Source organism: Hippoglossus hippoglossus, chromosome 18 (assembly GCF_009819705.1).
Source record: "Hippoglossus hippoglossus isolate fHipHip1 chromosome 18, fHipHip1.pri, whole genome shotgun sequence".
Classification (NCBI taxonomy): Eukaryota; Metazoa; Chordata; class Actinopteri; order Pleuronectiformes; family Pleuronectidae; genus Hippoglossus; species Hippoglossus hippoglossus.
The window spans coordinates 9,837,207-9,855,835 of NC_047168.1; the positions used below are offsets into that span (position 1 = coordinate 9,837,207).

General features: G+C 41.7%; 2 protein-coding genes across 2 annotated transcripts in view; both read right to left on the reverse strand.

Moving 5' to 3' along the window:
* Positions 1 to 4,345, reverse strand: part of LOC117779078 (glucosidase 2 subunit beta-like) — a 113,883-nt gene extending 109,538 nt beyond the window's left edge. The window contains exons 1-3 of the mRNA XM_034614917.1: positions 4,071 to 4,345; positions 3,609 to 3,725; positions 1,907 to 2,002 (exon numbers count right to left, since the gene is read on the reverse strand). Coding sequence (XP_034470808.1) covers positions 1,907 to 2,002; positions 3,609 to 3,725; positions 4,071 to 4,152 — 295 coding nt within the window. The 5' untranslated portion in view covers positions 4,153 to 4,345. The remainder of the gene's footprint in view (positions 1 to 1,906; positions 2,003 to 3,608; positions 3,726 to 4,070) is intronic.
* A 1,414-nt stretch (positions 4,346 to 5,759) lies between these two features.
* LOC117752090 (doublesex- and mab-3-related transcription factor A1-like) lies at positions 5,760 to 7,511 on the reverse strand. The gene is made up of 2 exons (XM_034569253.1): positions 6,957 to 7,511; positions 5,760 to 6,723 (listed from the first exon to the last, which is right to left on the reverse strand). The coding sequence occupies exons 1-2, from the start codon at positions 7,423 to 7,425 to the stop codon at positions 5,939 to 5,941; spliced, it is 1,254 nt and encodes a 417-aa protein (XP_034425144.1). The 5' UTR covers positions 7,426 to 7,511; the 3' UTR covers positions 5,760 to 5,938.
* Positions 7,512 to 18,629: the final 11,118 nt, after the last annotated feature.

Sequence of the window (18,629 nt, forward strand, 5' to 3'; positions counted from 1 at the left end):
AAAAACAACACATGATTTAATAGCTTAGCAATACACTATAAAACACAACTAAGAATAAATAATGATTAGTTGAATAATCTTTAGTTGCTCATCATTTATTTTCAGGTATTTTTTAGGCATATCACTTATCACTTGGTTTTTAATTTTAGCACAAAGTCTGGAAACATGTCTGCCCTTTGAAATCCTCCACAAATCAAGATTTCACATGTTGTTAATCTGTACAAAAAACAGCAAGAGCCAGGCTAGCAGTTTCCCCTTGTTTCCAGTATTTGTGCTAAGCTACACATGGGACACGTGTTTCTCATTCAACTCTCAGCAATATGGAAATTAAATATCCCTTGAAAAATTTAACAATTGCTTTAATTGATATGAAATTATAGTTACAGCCCTAAAAATGATCACATGATCAAGAACATGTTGTGGAATTTGTGTGAAATGTTTGTATCGGCACCAAGAGCCATCCACAGTCATTAAAGGGCCTATGTTCCTGAATCGCACTAATTGCCTTCCACTAATAAAACTGACACATCTGTTTTCTCTTCAGTGCAGATAATGATGATCCATCCAGTCACTTTTCATCCTCAAAGCCAGAGATTTGATCTTGGTTTCTGCATGATATCTCTCTCTCTCCGCTTCAGAGAGGGTCTCTTGAGATCAGTCATTTATAAGATCAGCCGCGTGGTATTTTGTAAGTGCTCAGATCTGGCTTCATCTCAAATGTTTTAACCCAAGAGAGTGGGCACAGTGTGAAACTTCTCAATTATCCAGAACCCCGTCGGTGACCGCGGGAAACAAGAGCATTTACAGCCCAGAAAAGGAGGTCGGCGAAAAAAAACCTCTCAACAAACCAGTTGACGAGGAAAAGCGACGACACGTTAGCGATTAAGTGGCTCCATTCAGGGCAGGGAAGGTATGAGAAGACAAGTGGGAGTAGAATAAAAGAGGGAGGGGAGGAAAGAAGAGGGCTTTGTGGAACATTCCCCTTCATGTTCTTTCACTCTTCATCCCTTAATGTTTTTGGCGTTGCATGTCGTCTAACGCTGCTGAGAAAGCTGGTGACAGAGAGAGGCCGTGTCGACAAAGGGATGTATTGATTTTATTCGAAGTGGAGAGCGACTGGAGAACAAAAGTGGAGGAGAAGAGGGGCTGAATAACTACCTGATTAGGCTCAGATTGTGGCAGATTTTACAAGAGCATAAAGCCTTGAGGAATAGAACAGGATGTTTTTCAAGGAAAGCAAAGGGATGGAAATAAGTGTGTACACGTCCGTTTGTGTTACAATTATTGTGCATCTGCAGGTTTCTCCTTTCCCATTGCAAGTAGACAACTTCACGAGCTGGGCAACAGGGTTAGTAAAGCCCCTTTTTCAACCCACCAACATCTTGAATGGAATGGATACAACCAGCATTCACTCCCGGGTTAAATTACTCTGTAGTAGACAGGTTTTTACCGGCAGTGATGGATACATGACAGGCGGGTGAACACGCAAAGTTGACAAAGGTCATTTCGGTGCATTTGTGGCGTTGAGAAAAAACAGAAACTCTTCAACTGGACATGGGAATAGGAGTCAATCACCTTTTTAGCAGATTCACTTAAAAAAACCTACATATACCTGCTAATTTCGGTTTAAAATAAGTATGAGAGTAAAAATACTACAAAAAGCAACAGTGATCATGTTACAGCCGTTACTTTTCTATAACTTTTTTACATCTTTTACTTCAGTGTCTTCAAACTTGATGCCAAATAATCAATTTTTAAGGCTGCTTGAATGGAGACAGGGTGAAATTGTGGCTGAGATGGCAACGAGTGGTGCCAGTTAGTGAGAGAGGCGATGAGCCGTCATTGCCTCCACCATGTGCGTCATATAATTATTTCATCTGCTACAAACCAATATGAACGTTCTTACCACAGATGCCATCATTGACTCTTGATGATGGGATGTAGTGTGGGCGGAAACCCAGATTGGTGCAGTAGAATCGGCCACGAGGACAAGCTGACGTTCCTACATGGGACCAGAAGCTGAGGTCAGCATTGCATGGTATAAAAAAAAAAACCGTTTTATCATACATTCACAGGAGCTACAGTTTTTCCAACACAGCAAGAGTCTAACTGGGAGTGAGCTACCCTTAACTGCAACTATGACCTCATTCTAATCTTCTTTTCAACATGTAACGAGTTATTCTTTAACAAGGCCTCTGTTCTGTGACTTTTTAGTGTGGTTTAGTGAATTTTGTGAATTTTTTTCTGTGGAAATTGGACTTCAAATTATATCAAGGTGAGATCCAGGGATTGTTTATCTTCTTTTAAACTCTCCATTGACCTGGCTGCATCGCCAATTAATGTGATCAATGATTCTAAACCCTTACAAGGGGCATAGAATACAAACAAAACGTTTTTACTGGGCTTTGTTTTCCTGTGTGTTTTCTGTTATGCACAACTATGATTTTATATGTTTATTGCCCTGTTCAGCACTTTGACTCTTGTATGTGAAAAGTGCTTTATTAATAAACTTAACTTACTTACAAACCATCTTATGCTAAAAAATGGTTTAATGGACAAATCAGCTCTTTTAAAACAGGTGAGTGTTGATTATGAAACAGACAATTAAGCACATTCATCTCCAGACAGAATTTCAGCTGGAACATGTTTTATATATATACTGTATTATATATAATATTAAATGAAATGAAGTACAAGGTACAGTACTAAGCAAACTTGCATGCCTACTATGTCAGTTTTTACATACATTGAATATCAGTTAAAAAAATATTAGAAAGAAATACAGTATATATAAAAAAGAAAGGGTTAACAATAATGAAACTTTATTTCTATCGCACTTATCTAAACAAGGTAACAAAGTGCTTTACAAAATTCTTGGAAATAATTGTTTTTGAAAAACAGCTAAAGTGCCAACAAGTCCACTCTCCACAGGGAAGGAGTTCCAGAGCCTCGGGTCCTGATGGCAAGAGCTCGGTCACACTTAGCAGCCTCGACTGAAACTATACCAGCAAGTGCTGGTTGGAAGATCTTCGATTACTGCTTGGAGTTAGTGGGTGTGTTATACAGCTGGGGGCCAGACCGTGCTGAGCTTTAAAAGTTATCGAGTGAAACTTTAAATCATATCGATGAATGAGACAAGAATTGGACAGATATGGTGCTTTGTGTTGGATAAAATGTAAGCAGCAGCATAGACACTGAGGTACATATAAACAGTGCATTGCAGTAGTCTAAGGCTACATCCACACTACGATGTTTTCATTTGTAAGCGCATCCACTCTGCTGTGGGTACACGTGGCGTCCACACTACAGCCGCAAATACAGAGAACTTTGGAAAAGGCCATTTTCAAAGTAAAACACAGTTGTATGGACGTAGCCTATAGGTGTGAGAAGAAAAGGGCATGATTACGCTTTCCTAGGTCAGAAAATGAAAGAGCAGTTTTGATTCTGGCTTTATTTCCTAGGTAGGTTCGCGTAACAAGTTTAAAAGGTTATTGGCATTGGGCTTCAGAATGTAGTCAGAAATCAAACACACAAAACTTTTTATTTATTAACAGTTTTAAACAGTGGTAAAACAGACACTCAGTGGCCCCACGGGTCTGTGTTATTACCTGGTTCATCGGAGCCATCTTCACAGTCGCAGTAATCATCGTTCACCTGCTCGAAGGGGATGATGTTGGATCCGTCGATGCACAGAAACGACTTCCTCTCTCTGTAGAAGCGTTTGTCTGTCACACAATAAGACAACATTACACACTTCAGCAACACAATAACCAAACAAATGTGATGTTTTTATGATTTATTAAAAGCTCAGAGGGGCAGGGCGAGGGTCTGGGTGGACACCTGGAGCTAGCTTGATCAAAGTGCTCAACAAACTTTCTATCCTGTGCACAACTTTTATTACTAATTCTTATTTATTAAGCATTGACAGTAACTTCGTGGGCTCGTGCATCGTGGTGCCTGTGCTGTCGCCGAGCAGCTGCTCGTGTGAGGGGACGCTGCAGCATCTACTTCAAACATTTGGGGAGAGGAGCTCGTTAGCTTGAAGCTAACACAGAGGACGGGGGACTCACAGGACGAAGAAATCCCTCTCATCTTCCGCGCCTCGGCGAAGCCACACCACAGCATGGCAGCGACCACGACGTGGAGACGCATGTCCGGGGACACGAGCTGCGAACGGCTTCCCTCCGTCCTCGATTCAAAACCCGCTCAAAACGTGTTTAAAACTCACGGCGCGTCCGCAAACGACATTTAAATCTGGTCGAGTCCACGACTTCCTGAAACACGCGGTCACGTGGCGTCAGAGAGACGTACGGTTGGTTGCTTGCGAGGTCCCCCCGCGACCAATCACGAGTGAGAACGGCTTCTGAGGCAAATAAGAAAAGGGAAATACACTTGTTCACAATTTAAAGATTTAAAAACTATGTTTTAATGATTTGTGTACCAGAATAAATATATTTATTTATTCTATAGTGTATGAAATTATTTTATTAAGTCACACTGTCACCACATCTTGTTTTTAACTCTCTTAACTGTGCAATATTCTCACACTGCACATCTTTCTTGTTTTTACACTGTATATATTAGTTTTTATTCCATTCATATTTTCCTATATTTTTTACATTCCTTATTATCCTTACACTTAAGTATTGCATGTTACTTATTACTTGCTGATGCCTATATGTTGACTCTTGCTGCTGTAATATTGCAAATTTAATAAAGGATACAAATAAAGGGATTTAAAAGGAAATTAAAAAAGAGTTACATAGAGAGTTAAAGATAGATAAGAAATAAAAGAGTGAAAGTAACAGTGACGTGTTTAGAAATGTGAAATTATTTTTGTAGTGCATAAAAAGCAAACGCTGCTCCTCCGTGTTTGGTTTTCACTCCGGGGACAGAAAGCAGACTTGTCCCATGATGACCTGAAGGGGTCTGGATGTAGCTGTAGATCAGAAATGTGTTTTTGGCCCCAAACTGTTCTTTGCTTTATAAACCAGCAGGATTTATTTTGACAGAAAGTTTCCCTTACAACCAATCATCACCAGTGGCATGTTGTTCCAACGTTCTGTTTATTTCACTATAAAGCAACATTTCAGCTCTTTGACCTTTACTCACTATGTAACATTCTGCTCATTTGCCGCATTGTGACACTTCCATTCTGACATTTGACCTCATATTCCTTCACCAACTGAAACAAATACTGTGAGGCATCGTTAAATCCTCATTTACTTCATCGGATCATGTCACTTTGTGTTATACAGGCTGTAATAAAACTGAAAATGGGTGATGAAAAGTTTTGATGCCTGATTCGTGGGCATCAATCTTTACCCTTCTTCCCAAAACTTAAAGGGCCAATAGCTCCCACTGTACCTCAGCTTTGATCGTGCACATTAAGTTTTATTTTGTGTTTACAAAGAGTATTATGACTCTGTCCCTTGTGTGAATATGTGCTTGAAGGAGAAAAGCATGTACTTATACTAGTAATGGAGGAGATACTCATACATTTAACTTAAGTAAAAATAAATAAAAACTCAAGTAAAAGTACCACGTTAACTTCTCTACTTGAGTTAAATTAAGTAAATACTTGCATTTTAATATAGTTAAAATATTGGAAGTAAAAGTACTTAATGGACTTTATAAGTACAGAGACAAAGTAGTTACATCCCACCACTTACAGTTGTGTATGGCTATTAATGCATTTTCAATAGATAGATAGATAGATAGATAGAATAAAACAAGTGCACCTTTTATTTCTTTAACAATTTATTAACAATAAACCATTTTTACAACATTTACAATATAAAAGCAGAATCGTCAGGATGCATAGTTTTCTGTAGTTCGAAGCTCTTGTAAAAAGAAGTAAATCAGAAAGACACTTTACAATATCATAAACTAAAAAAAATAGAAACATTTTCATGTGTTTTTCTTTTGGTTATTACTGTCATTTGTCGCTGTTCAGTCGTGCGTACAGGCCTGTGTTGCACAGAGCCTCTTTGCTCTGCAGGTAGGAAAGGTCACGGATCATGCCTGGGAAAGAATACGAGTCCAGGGGCGGACGCAGTGGAAACATTGGCATCAGTCCGGATGACATGTACGGGGACATGAAACCTGCAGAGGAGTAGGCCAGCCGTAAAGGGCTGAAGCCGAGGCGAGGGCTGAGGCCGTACATGCTCTCTCCCCCGGCGGCCGGCGGTGCTATGTGGAGCGGGGAGAAGGCGGATTTGTTCCCCAGCGCACCGAGCGCCCCGGGCAGTCCCACAGAAGGCCTGAGCGCGTTTGGGTGGTTAGACACAGACGAGCTGTCTGAGTCGATCTTGTTCTCTTTGGAGCTCAACACCAGCTCGATGGATTTGACAATGTCACCTTTGCACGTTCTCACCATAGACTCCAGCGTGTCCCGCGTCTGATGCGGGAAAATCTTAGCCATGATGTCGGTGGGGTCGCGCTCCAGGCTCGGGTATATGTCCCGGGGTTTGTCCGTCTCGCTCCCTGACTCGGGGTCCGAGGAGGAGAGCGACCTCTGCGGGCTCTCCGTGTGGTCTGAGCGCTGATCGAACACCGGGGATGGACTCGCACTGTCCTCGATGAATGAAGCGGTCGTGCTGGTGTCTTTGCCTGGAGACAACTCCTTCTTGGCACATGGGGAGTGCAGCTGTGTGGAGTGGGGTGCAAAGAGGTGTCGACCCATGAATCCGTTGTAAAAGTTGTACTTGTTCAGTTTGTCATCTGAAATGTACATGAAAGAGAAAAGTTTAGCTTAAAGTCATGTTTGCATGGTTATGGTTGCATCCAAACTGTGCGTAAAATGCGCACAAAGCGAAACCTTTCATAATCAAAATCGCTTAATTGGTGTTGTGCATATAAACCAAATGTAGTAACACATAATTGGGAATATGCATCCAAATTGTGATAATACAACATGATGGAACTCACAATAGACACTTTTTATTTGAACTTACCATCCTTATGGTTCTCTCTTCCAAAAACATCAAAACTGGGAGCTGTTGGAGTGTTGCTGGTTGATGCAGGCACCCCGGGGCCCAGATGTGACCCCTGAGGGGTCCCCGCTTCCCCTCCGATTCCTGGCCCGGAGTACAAGAGCCTCAGCTCCCGGGCCTCGCTCTCCTCCTGGGCCTGCTGCCTCCTCAGCGCCACCTGCGCGGCCATCACCCGCTGCCGCTCCGCTATGAGCGTGCACTTTGCGCACACGCAATCTCTCCAGCGGCAGAAGCGCTTGTGGCCCTTGAGCGCGGACACCACGCCGTGGTTCCTGCATCTCGCGCACTTCGGGGTGCGCGGGTATCCCCTCTCCAGCCCGGGGTTACAAGCCCGGAGGAAGAGAGGCGGAGGGCGCAGGAGGGAATGGGGCACCTGCAAGCCACCGAGTGGGTTCGCGGCGAGGCCAAGCGGTCTGAGTCTGCTCTCCATTGCCTGAGGGAGCACAGTCTTCCTTCCAATACAGTTATTCAGGTGAAGTCATTCAAGTGATGTGGCCCCTCTGTGCGTGAGTGGAGTCTCTACTGCCGCTGGCACCGTGCACCAGCGCGCCTTAAGTGTCTCCTCTCCAGGTGGTTTGACGTGAAATACAACACCCTCGTCACACCCCTTTCCGCTGCAGCCTCTTAAAACCCTATCCTGTTTATTTGCATCCCGGATGAATAGTGGTCTAATCTGATGCAGTTGAACCTATAGACGCAGCTGCGGTTTGGAGGGGAAAAAAAGTGAGGCCTGCTAAAACTGGATGATATTTAATTCCACTTTTAAAAGTGTAATCTGGTGGTTGCTGGAATTCCATTGCTGCAGGATTGACAGAGATTTAATATGCATATGCAAATGCAGGGAAGGAACGTCAAGTAAAGAAAATCATGTGGCCTCAGGACAGCTACATACAATGACCCCCTCTGGTTTTACCCTGTACTGAACAATGAATATTCCCTGTTAGGATGTTTTTAACAAAACAATGGGCCCCTAACAGCCACAGAAGCAAACAGGTAATTATCTACCTGGTTATTCTGTTGAACAAATTACCTCGACAAAGGACCCATCTGTCAACAAACACTGATTGGCGGATAACTAATCACACCTTGTCACATGTCATTCATTTCTCGCCATTCAATTGGGATCCAGTTGCATGTGGCAGATTGTCTTACCGTTATTACAACAACTCGGGCATAATGTGACAAGCACGGTGGCAATCACCAAGGGAAACACATAACTGAACCATTGTTGGCAGTTTATACAATAATACATAGTGTCTCAGCCTTTCTTATATTGACTGTACATGGTAATATACACATCCTTTTGTTCAGTCTAAACATCCAATATACAACTGTATTAATACATTTAAACAAGTTAAGTTAAGTTAAGTTTTGAGGGTGTTGTAGAAACCATAATGGCTTAAGCCCACACCCAAATATAGAAAAAATATATCTATTGTATATCAACAGAAATGAAATACAAAGAGGGAAGAATACAGATAAATAACAGAATCTAAAAGAGCTCAATTTCATTACAAGTAAAAAGTTTAAACAGCAGAGCAGATCACATCATTGTCTATTGTACTTTAAGGTGTTTCTTTGGTCCGTGCACATTTCTGAGCCGTCATGTGCAGGCAGACCCCAAAACAATAAATACAATGTTAATACTGGTGGAATTCTAAGCATTCAGACATCCCCTGATCATCTTTAGTTGTAAGAGCGAGACATCAGTGGCTTCTCCCGCTCTCCCTGTAGATCAGCCTCCACTAGATTCCCCCTGAATAATGGATGCGGGTTAAAGAGGTTGTGTGTGGAAGCACTCGAGCCCCTCGTGGCGTTTTATTGAGATAATGATTCTCCGAGGGCCATCGCTGAGGAACGTGTGCTACAGCACAGGCCAGAAAAAAGACTTTGAGTGCAATACACTATGATTTGATGCAGATCTTATTGGTCATTGATGTCATTACTCAGACTGGGAGGTGTTTCAACTTGCTGATAAAAGAAGCTTGCTGTTCTGGAAACCAAACCTAATGAGTGACTGGTGCTACTTTTCCCACCTCTTCTTTGCACGGACGCCTGCTCCATCGGCCCCTAAGTGATGGATCTTATTAGCAGCCCTGTGCCTCCCTACTTTGCACCAGGGGAAGATGTAATATGCACATTGGCAAAGTGCAAAATGCATATTCTGCAGAAAAACAATCCCTGGTCTTGTGTGTGTCGTAAAACAAAAGCATCCTGATGATGACTTTTAGAAAAGCGAGTTTGAGATTTACAGAAAGATGCACCTGAAGTTACGGGCCTCCCTCGACAGATAGGGGTTGGTACAGACGCACTCCAGCTAGGCAGGACGTGAAAGTAATCAGAGCATGCATCCATCAACACGGAGCGCGTTCGCTCAAAACATAAATAAAGGCCAGTGATGCGGATGCAGCGTGGACGTACATGCAGCTTTTATCACTTCATCCACTGTGAAGGGGAATTTGAGGTTTGGATTTTGTGGCTGGCAAGTTTATCCAGGCTCATGAAGCTGCTCTCACCTGGATTTATACAGACCAGTTGCAGCTCTTCTCTGTATATTGAGATTAAAATTAGACTCATATTCTGAAAGCAAGACAAAAACTGCTTCATGGTAAAGCCTGTCTAAATTGGATCATTGATAAAAGCTTCAGTGATATATTTACTCATTTACTGGCTCTTGTGTTTGCCTCTGGATCATAGGATCACAAGGCCAAGCCAGGCCGCTTGTTTAAAGTGCCTTCAGTTGAAAAGGTGATTTCTCAACTAGTGTGTGCCAGTTGATCATAAACTAATCTACAGGAAAAGTACACCACTGTTATTTTTGGCAAAAAAAACATGCGTCCAGTTCCACGGTTTACATGGAGGATGGGTTTTTAAGTCTTTTCTTCCAACCTCACCCCCAACACAGAACAGAGGGATTATCAGGAATAAGAGCAGTACGAGTAGATATGGCCAGACAGTGTCTTAATTGTGTTCTTAACAGATCTGCTCACGTCAGATATGGTGTTTCATCACAGCCATGCGCCCCCGAGGACAGGGCTTTATCAGTGCAGCTTCTTATCTGACACAAGGTGGCTGCTAATCTACTCACAAAATCTCACAAAACCTGATTATGTCTCCCACTGTCAGAGAGATGAAGGGAGGGAGGGAGGCAGGGAGGGAGGACAGGTGAGAAGGTAAGGCAGAGAGGAAGAGTCATTTAACTATAAATCATGGCATCTGGACACATGATTTTCTTATATAGTGTCTATAGAATTAAATATATATTTTATCTCTCAAAACGTTGGTGTTTTGGATGTTTCTGAGCATTTCCAAGTTTTCTGACGCACAACGCACGAAAATCAGATCACGTTATTGTCTCCGACTCTCACATGACTCGACTTGGACATGGAAACACTTCAGCGGCTCCAGTTTCACGAATGCAGCATTGTTTCTGAATATACAGCTCTCACGTTACCACCGATTCCCCCTTTCTTCCAGTACCTGGCAGGTCTTGACCTTTGTGTGTTTGCTTTCTCATCTGTCACTTCACACCCTTGTCAGTCAAGTGCCACACAGTAGCCTCCACTTCACTGGTGACGCCCGAGCGGCCACCAATGACGGCCAGCAGGTCGCTCCGGTTGTTGCGGTTGAAAATAGAAACATGTATTTATGTGAATGTAACTTTCTCCCTGCACCGTTGCATTATTATGTCACTGACACTTTGATGTGTTAAAGCTCCGGGGATAAAAAAAAAAAGCTGGTTAAACCGATTTGCCTTAAATGTGATGTACGTGGCCTCAGCGGAGTTTCAACAAGCGACTTTGCTTTTAGTGGAGCTTTTATGATTATGTTTTTATTTTGGTGCCGGGGGATGTTGATTGTCGCTGTGCTGTTGGACCGAGTTTCTCTGTTTACATCGCCCGGGGCATAAGTGACTTTGCCAGCATCATATGGAAAGATTCTTATGCAAGTTTCTGACAACTTCCTTTGAAAGAAAATTGCATTGAAATGTGTTTTGTTTCAATCTTTGAGATATTTGAAGAAAAGGTGACATTTGGTCAATGAGTTACTTTGCATTTCTGATGACATATGCTCTTATAAGCATAGATTGAAAGTAATTTAATCAAATAGGCCTATAATGCATTTATATTTCACAATGAATATATATCTACAGTTATTATATTAAAAGTACTTGCAGTGGAATTTGGTACTTTTACAATTTTAAGGAAATATTACAGTTTTTAACAACTGTAACTAAAGTAGTGTATTTGATTAATAAAATATTGCTATGATTAAAAATTGACAACAGTGCCTTTTACTGGATGGGATGTTTTTACGTTGTGAAAATACTAATTTAACTTATAAGTATAGGACCTTTTAAATTGATAATTCTACTATAGGTGGGTGAAAATGTGGGGGCTACACCTAACTTTCATATAGTGGAGTGTGTTTCCCATAGGGAGACGACTGGCATCTTGTTTCACAGGCCATGCACAGAGGGGAAGCATCCATATTACACTCGCACACACCTGTGCATTTCAATAAATGGGACAATAGATTTTTTCCTGCCTCTCCATTTCTCCAATCTCAACTATCTTCTGCCATCTTCTCGTCCCCTATTCAATATTCCTCCATTTACTCTCTTTCTCCTCCTCTCACACCTCTACTGGTGGTCTGAGTCTGGTAGGTATCCATCAGGGCCCCTCACTTAGCCCGGGGATGCCTCAGCGCCAGTGAACAATGGCGGGCCGAAGACAGCCAAGTTTGCTCATGAGCACTGTGTGTGGATGTGTGTGTGTGTGTGTGTGTGGGAGTGGGTGGGTGGGTTGTGTGCGCACCCCCTGTGTGTACCTGTTTTAATCATGCATATTACATCTGCATCAACACCGTGCGTCTATAAGGAAATGCAGGTTCATTTTAAAATACTGGCTCACTGTTCGTGTGTGTGTGTGTGTGTGTGTGTGTGTGTGTGTGTGTGTGTGTGTGTGTGTGTGTGTGTGTGTGTGTGTGTGTGTGTGTGTGTGTGTGTGTGTGTGTGTGGGTGTAGGGAACATTAGTATCCTGAAAGGTTCTGGTCAGGTGCCCATGAATGCAACCTTCACTGTCTAAACAGGTTAGGATTGAACCCTGAGAGTTCCTCATTCTGCACTCGCTGTGGCTACACTCGCTGTTTGTTTCCTGTCAAAGACACTTCTCGATTCAACAATACACTTACAAAGAAAGCTTTGCCGCTCAACAATGCATAACTCAGTGGCAGATGAGCACACCCCTCGGTGGAGGATTTGAAGAATCAGGTTTCTAAGTGTGTTTTTTCATAAAAATGTGACACTTGACAGAGAAGCTAAAAGGACATCAACAGAGAAATGGATGTTTTAATGATAGACGCAGTGTGGGAAAGAATCCTCTGTTGGTACAATCCAAATATGAATATGCACTTTAGAAATCTCTTCAGTGAACACTGAGGTTTCACTATGTCTGAGAAGATTGACAGGTATGCAATAATTTACGAGTTATGAAGTTTAACACTTTTTCTAAAAAGTTTTAGATTTGTAAGTGTTGACATTCAAATGGCTTCAAAAGGAGCTGAGCAGATTAACTCTAACTCTCTCACCTCTGGTCCAGTGCACATGTATGAAACCCAAAGAAACAGAGACTCTCCCTCCTCATTCTCACAAACAAATAGACAAACAGCCAGACCTCCAAAGTGTTGTTTGCTCGGTCTCGGGGGCGAAGGATCTGTCGTCATCCTAATGGGAAACGGACTCCGGCTCATTTCTGTTTGCTGGAGGGATTTGTCTCAGCTGTGTGGGTCTTCAGATGTCTGCAGAATCAGATTAAGAGAGTTAAGATCCTGGCAGAACACAAAATCTGACGTTAACCTCCGAGAAAGTTAGGCAATGTCAGACAGGGAACAAATTTAACGTATGAGTTATCCTTATTTTTGGGCCACACATTTATAGTGACCTCACAAAGTTGTTAGAGCAAATATGTTATTACATAGCCAGGAGATGCAGAATGTATTTGAACAATATTTGCTCTTCTTTCAGCTCCATTTTAGTCTCCACCACCTCAGACATAAAAATCTGTTTTAAATTATGGGCCGAAATGAAAGGCAACAATTCTATTTGTTGTTTATATGGATAAAAGGCCGTATATATACAACCTTAAAGAGGTATGTTGAAAATGTTAAGTGTGTGTTGTTTTACCTCCTGCAGATTAGTTGTGTTTAACTGTGTCAGTGTTGCAATACCAAGCCACAGTGACACGATCTCAGACACGTCCAGATTGCAGTTAACAGTTGAGAACAAAAACGACAGACACGGAGAGGGGGAAGTGAAGCGTAAAGAAGGAGGCGAGTGCACTATCAGATGAACACGGTGGACAGGAAGAGACATCAGCCCCGTACATCTCTGCCAGGGTGTTATGGGAAAATATTCCAGGCTTTCAGTTACAGACAATAACAGCTTGGAAATTGTTAAACATTGTCTCTGATAGCAACTGGCATCTGCACTCAGATCAGATGAGTGTTGCTTCTGAGATTAGGGGAAACATGAGACCTGCCAGAGAGGCTGACGCATTTAGGAAAAAGTTTTGCAGAGAATTTAGGTTATATTACATACAGTAATATATTTTAGGGGTTTTAATATAACTGAAAACATATGTCACTCCTCAAGTATTTAACCTCAAGCTTGAACCATTTGTGAACAGGTGCAATTTTTCTTCTGCGCAGCGAAATTCCAAGAGGTCGTAGAAGCAACCGTGCTGTGAAAGTAAATACTTGAAATTCTGACCAATCCTGCCCTGATGTCCTGATCCCTTGTCATGTCCATTTCTCGCAAAGGGAACAAGTGAGACGTGATAAATCTGTTACAGTTGAGTGCAGAGATGACTTCCTTAATTTGTATCTGTATTCCCACAGTACATGACCTGACTTGGCATCAGATGGAGGAGCAGAGAAGCACATTTAAAAGGTCACACGTTTGATTAGACGAAGAAACTGCTAGAAATTGCAACAAGAGACACATTTTGAGATGTTTATACTGTGGAATAAAACTTACAACTACAATATCTTTAATTTCACGTCACAAAAATCCTTATTATTACTTTCATCTTGGAAGTTTTCTTCATAAAACTTAACTTGTAATTTATTTCAAAAGCAAACGAAGTAAGCCAGGGCTTCTCTAATGATGTCAAGAAAACACAGTATGGACACACTAGATATTGGAGCTTAAATTATTCTACTTGTTTCCAATATAATAAATAAATATTCATATATTTTTGTTATTTTTACTCATTAATGTTGCAGAATAAAATGTACAAAATATATATCTGCACATTTAAATAGATCTTTGCTTTTCATGTGATTTCTAAATGGTTCCTCTCTTGAGTTTTCTTGGTCTAATTCATCATGCATATTATTATGTTTCATATTCATACTGTGACTTTAAAATACTTTCATGCACAGCACAATGTATTTGTGATGTGAAAACTGCTATTAAATATTTATATCTTTAACATTTCACTGCAAACCTTGACTTTTGCAGAGTTTAACATTAGGTGAGAACAAAGATCGTGATTTGAAGTAAGATGTGTTACCATGACACATAATGTATTTGGCTCCAAATCACAGCGACATGCATCGACACGGACTGACACCTGGATATGGTTCAAAACCACCGGGGGAACCACAGCCAGCGAGCTACAGAGACAGAGGAACTGATAACAACACACAGTGCAGTCTATTCACAAGTAGAGACTGCAAAAATGCTGGCTGCATGCAGATTCAAGTCAGATAAAGGATAACTACAAAATAAAGCGCTGACCACAGGTGTGAACAAAGCACCACTTTCAAAAACACTTCCAAATGGGGGGGCTCGGTGGATCTCTGGGGGTAATTTTTTTTTTGAAGATCTTACTCCTTCTCATCTACAAACCCCGAAGATAAATGGGATCTTTTTATCAGTTTAGATGTTGTATAATTGTACAACTGGAGTCCCAGCATCAGTGCGGGCTTCAGAGTGTAAGAACTGCAACCTTAAGTTCACAGGCCTTTGGAATATTATCTGATCATGACGCCCTGAATCACAAACACAGCTTATCGTTGCCATCGTTCACATTTTGGTTAAGAGCCTCACGAAGCTTTAGAGAGTGTGAGAATGTACTACAACTTATTTGAAGTTATAGAACTGTTTATAAACTGTATAAAGCTTTGATAAAAAACACTTGTGTTGGATTATAATGTCTGAAGTTTATTGTGGATCGGACAACGTATGAGCACACTTGTCTAAATCTATCAAGCAATGGCGCGTGAGAAATTAAATCATAAACTCCACAGGCCCGTATGAATAATCGTTGTTGGTAGTAATTTGATAGAATCTTCAGCGTCGATTGCGAACGATTAAGACATGAGGCATTTAACCGTCACCAGTGTTTCCTGTCTAACAAGCCTCTGGTATGTATTAGGGTTTTGTGTTCCACTAAATCTTTATTTAACCAGAAACATGATTCTCCTGTTGTCATTTCAGCCCCACACACACCTGAGAGGCAGACATTCTTCTGTAGATCGTCAAAAGTGACTAAATTCACAGGTATTAACAGTAATGTACAATAAAACATCATCTGCATATAGCGAGTCCATAACAGGGCCAGTGGGCACGTCGTCAGCGACAAAAATGGCGGAGCCGCAGTGGCAGAATGAGAGACTTGCCATTTTCACCACTTGTCTTATTTAGGGGTCTGATATGCGCAATCATTACTTTTCATGTCTTGAACTTAACATAAGCCAATTGTTGTCCACAATGTTTTGTCTGAGTTCTATGGTGTGAAATCTACTGGAATCCTCCTGTAACACTTGTAGTACCTAAGCAAGTATTTAAACAATAACGTTCACGACGCAACCGGTTCCCGACGCATGCATTTGGCTGATGGTTATATTTAGGGAAGTGCAGCTAGTAAAAGATCATAGTTAAGGTGCAGACACCAATGCAGTAACCCAGTTGGACCATTTACTCTGTCATTTCCTCACTATCTCTCTTTCACTTCCTATGTCACTGAAACTATCAAGAAAATGAATGAGCGCAGTCTCCTCAGTAAAACTTCCCTGCAGCTCGAAGACGTTTACAATAGTTAATCAGGAAAAAAAATGTTGTCTGCAAAAAATAAAAATGACCAAACCTCGCCACGGCACACAAACACGGCAGACAGGGTTGCACACCTGTCAAGAAAACATGTGTCTTGCCCCTGAAGCTCAGGGTCACCGCACGGTCAGATGTGGTGTTCGGAGGGGCTTCTAATTTTGGGATCAGGGCTTAATGAGAGGACGAGAAAACAACCTGCTGGTGAGAACGAGGGGGACGGCCCCAGAGACGACGCGCACGGGGAAGGGACACAAAGGACAGCTTAGAGGACCTCTGATGTCACCCCAGCACCAGCAGAGCGGCCCATTGAAACCAAAGTACCTCTGCTGTGTTGCTTTTGTCTGATTCTTGTCGAGCCCGTCCCTCTACGATAATAATGAGCCCTTTGACAAGTGAATAAGTTCATCTGGGCTTTAATATTTTGATTTGCTTACAAGCGTTTGTATTAATTGGCCGGCCTCTGTAAATAGCTTTTTCTATGGACACCTGAACATAGATGGAAATAAATTAAGAGAAAAGTTGTGGAAACATAAATCAATTATCCTCTAAAATTAAAGTCCACTTACTTGCTTTAATTCTCTACGTTTTGACCACATCTTCATCAGTGAGCAATGGAAACTTTTCTACAGATGAAGATTGTGGGATACGGTTGAAAGCGTTGGTTAAAAAAAAGCAGTTTTCTTGTATTTTATACTTTGGATTATTGAATACCGATGTATCTAACAGCAGCAGAAGTATTATAATTAGCCTTTAGCCTATTAAGCTTAATAAGTTAGTACCTGTGCTCTCTTTCCCCTCTGAATAGAAGGATTAGGTTTTCATCCTGAAATTTGACAGATTTGCTTTTCCCCCAAGACGCAGCTTTGATCCTCTCAGGCAGGCAGGGGGTACGAGAGTTTACAAAGAGATGACCGCCCCCCGATGGGAGAATTGTTTTTACCCCAGCTGTGATTTGCTTGTGCTGCAACATCTAATTCCTCACACTATTTTGTCAAATCAATGGCCGGACTTTGTCTCATTAAGGCCGACCTGGTTTCCTATAGAAAGCAGGGCGCTTTAGCCCCCCGGCGAGGGCAGCACGCTGAGGCTGCCCCTCACAACAAAACAACACACCACTCCACAGCAGCATGACACTTCCTCGACCAGCAAATGAGATGAAAGCTTTAAAACCATGAAAATAGTGGTTTCCAAAGGCTTCTGAAGCCCCCGCTGCCCCGCCGGCTCAAAATAAAGACGGGCCGTCCACCTGCGACAAAAGCTGAACACAACAGGGAGACACATCAAAGTGTGATTTCATCAGAAAGAAAGCACAGATTTGTTGGGATGAGCCCACTGAGAAAAACGCAGGTGAATTTTCAGGTAATAGCACATTGCTGTTAATCGCTACAGTTGATGTGTGTTACTGACTTCTCCTCACTGTGACACCTTTCATTAGTCTTTCAACCAAACTTTCACCTCCTACAGCTTCTGCTGCCGGGAAACGGTGCCAACACAGCCAAATCACAGCTTTTAATTCAATTTTGCCTGGAACTAAATAATCCACATTTTGGAATTAATTTGTCGCATAATTTAAACATGATTTCGTATGTTTCCTGGTGACTGGCATTACAAGGTAAAAAAGTTTAAATAAACAACCAAATTTGACCCAGAAATGAACTCACTCTGCAAGTTTTTATAAATTTAAACTATATTTGTACTCTAACTTTAAATTCAACTGATTGCTGCTGACGTCTCCTAAGCCAGTGTGCACTGTTTCCAGCCTCAAATGTGCAGCTGTGAACAAGGTGATTTTCGTCAACAGCACAGCTTTTGTTCTCGGAGCACAGGTGGATTTACCTGACAGTGTGCAATATGATCGCGCTTTGATCTGAGTACAACTACAAGGAACAAGCTTAGGGTTTAATAAGGTGTGAAAGTCCTTCAACAAGGACCTTTTTGTGGCACTCGGAATAAACGCTACCCCCTGGAGAAAATGTCGTTGTGTCTTTGAAAGTCAAACCTGAAGGGACAAAACTTAAATAAAGGTCAATCCAATATCAATATATGCGAATATATTTTTTTTTTTTAATAAAGTATATCCACAAACTATTCTCCTTTAACTTTAATCTATATTATCTATAGAGTTTTACTTCCATACACCATAATCTACTTTCTTCTTATTCATGTGCACATATATAGGCCGACAGAGGATGAGTATCAGTGCAGTTGTTTTGGGACACGTTAGCCATGCGTTCTCAGTGCAGGTATACACATATTTCTTGGATATTACATCGAGGAATTCAAAAATAACCATGTTCATGATCTCACTGTGAAATTCCAATGGTTTTAGGAATAAACTGGTAATCAGATTTTGCCATGCACGTGGATGTTTATTCGATGGGCTGCAGTGAGGTGTGGGAGTCAGAATGCAGCACATTCCCCAGTTTAAGTAGTGTATAGGCGTGTGAGTAGAGGCGCGTGACAACGACAATCCAACAACGATAATCTCAATTACAAATCACTTGAATTTACTCAAACA

Coding starts and splice junctions, on each gene's coding strand:
- LOC117752090 (XM_034569253.1), bottom strand. CDS start 7,425: ATGGAGAGCAGACTCAGACCGCTTGGCCTCGCCGCGAACCCACTCGGT. Junction 6,724..6,956: donor AAGAGAGAACCATAAGGATG/GTAAGTTCAAAT, acceptor TGTACATTTCAG/ATGACAAACTGAACAAGTAC.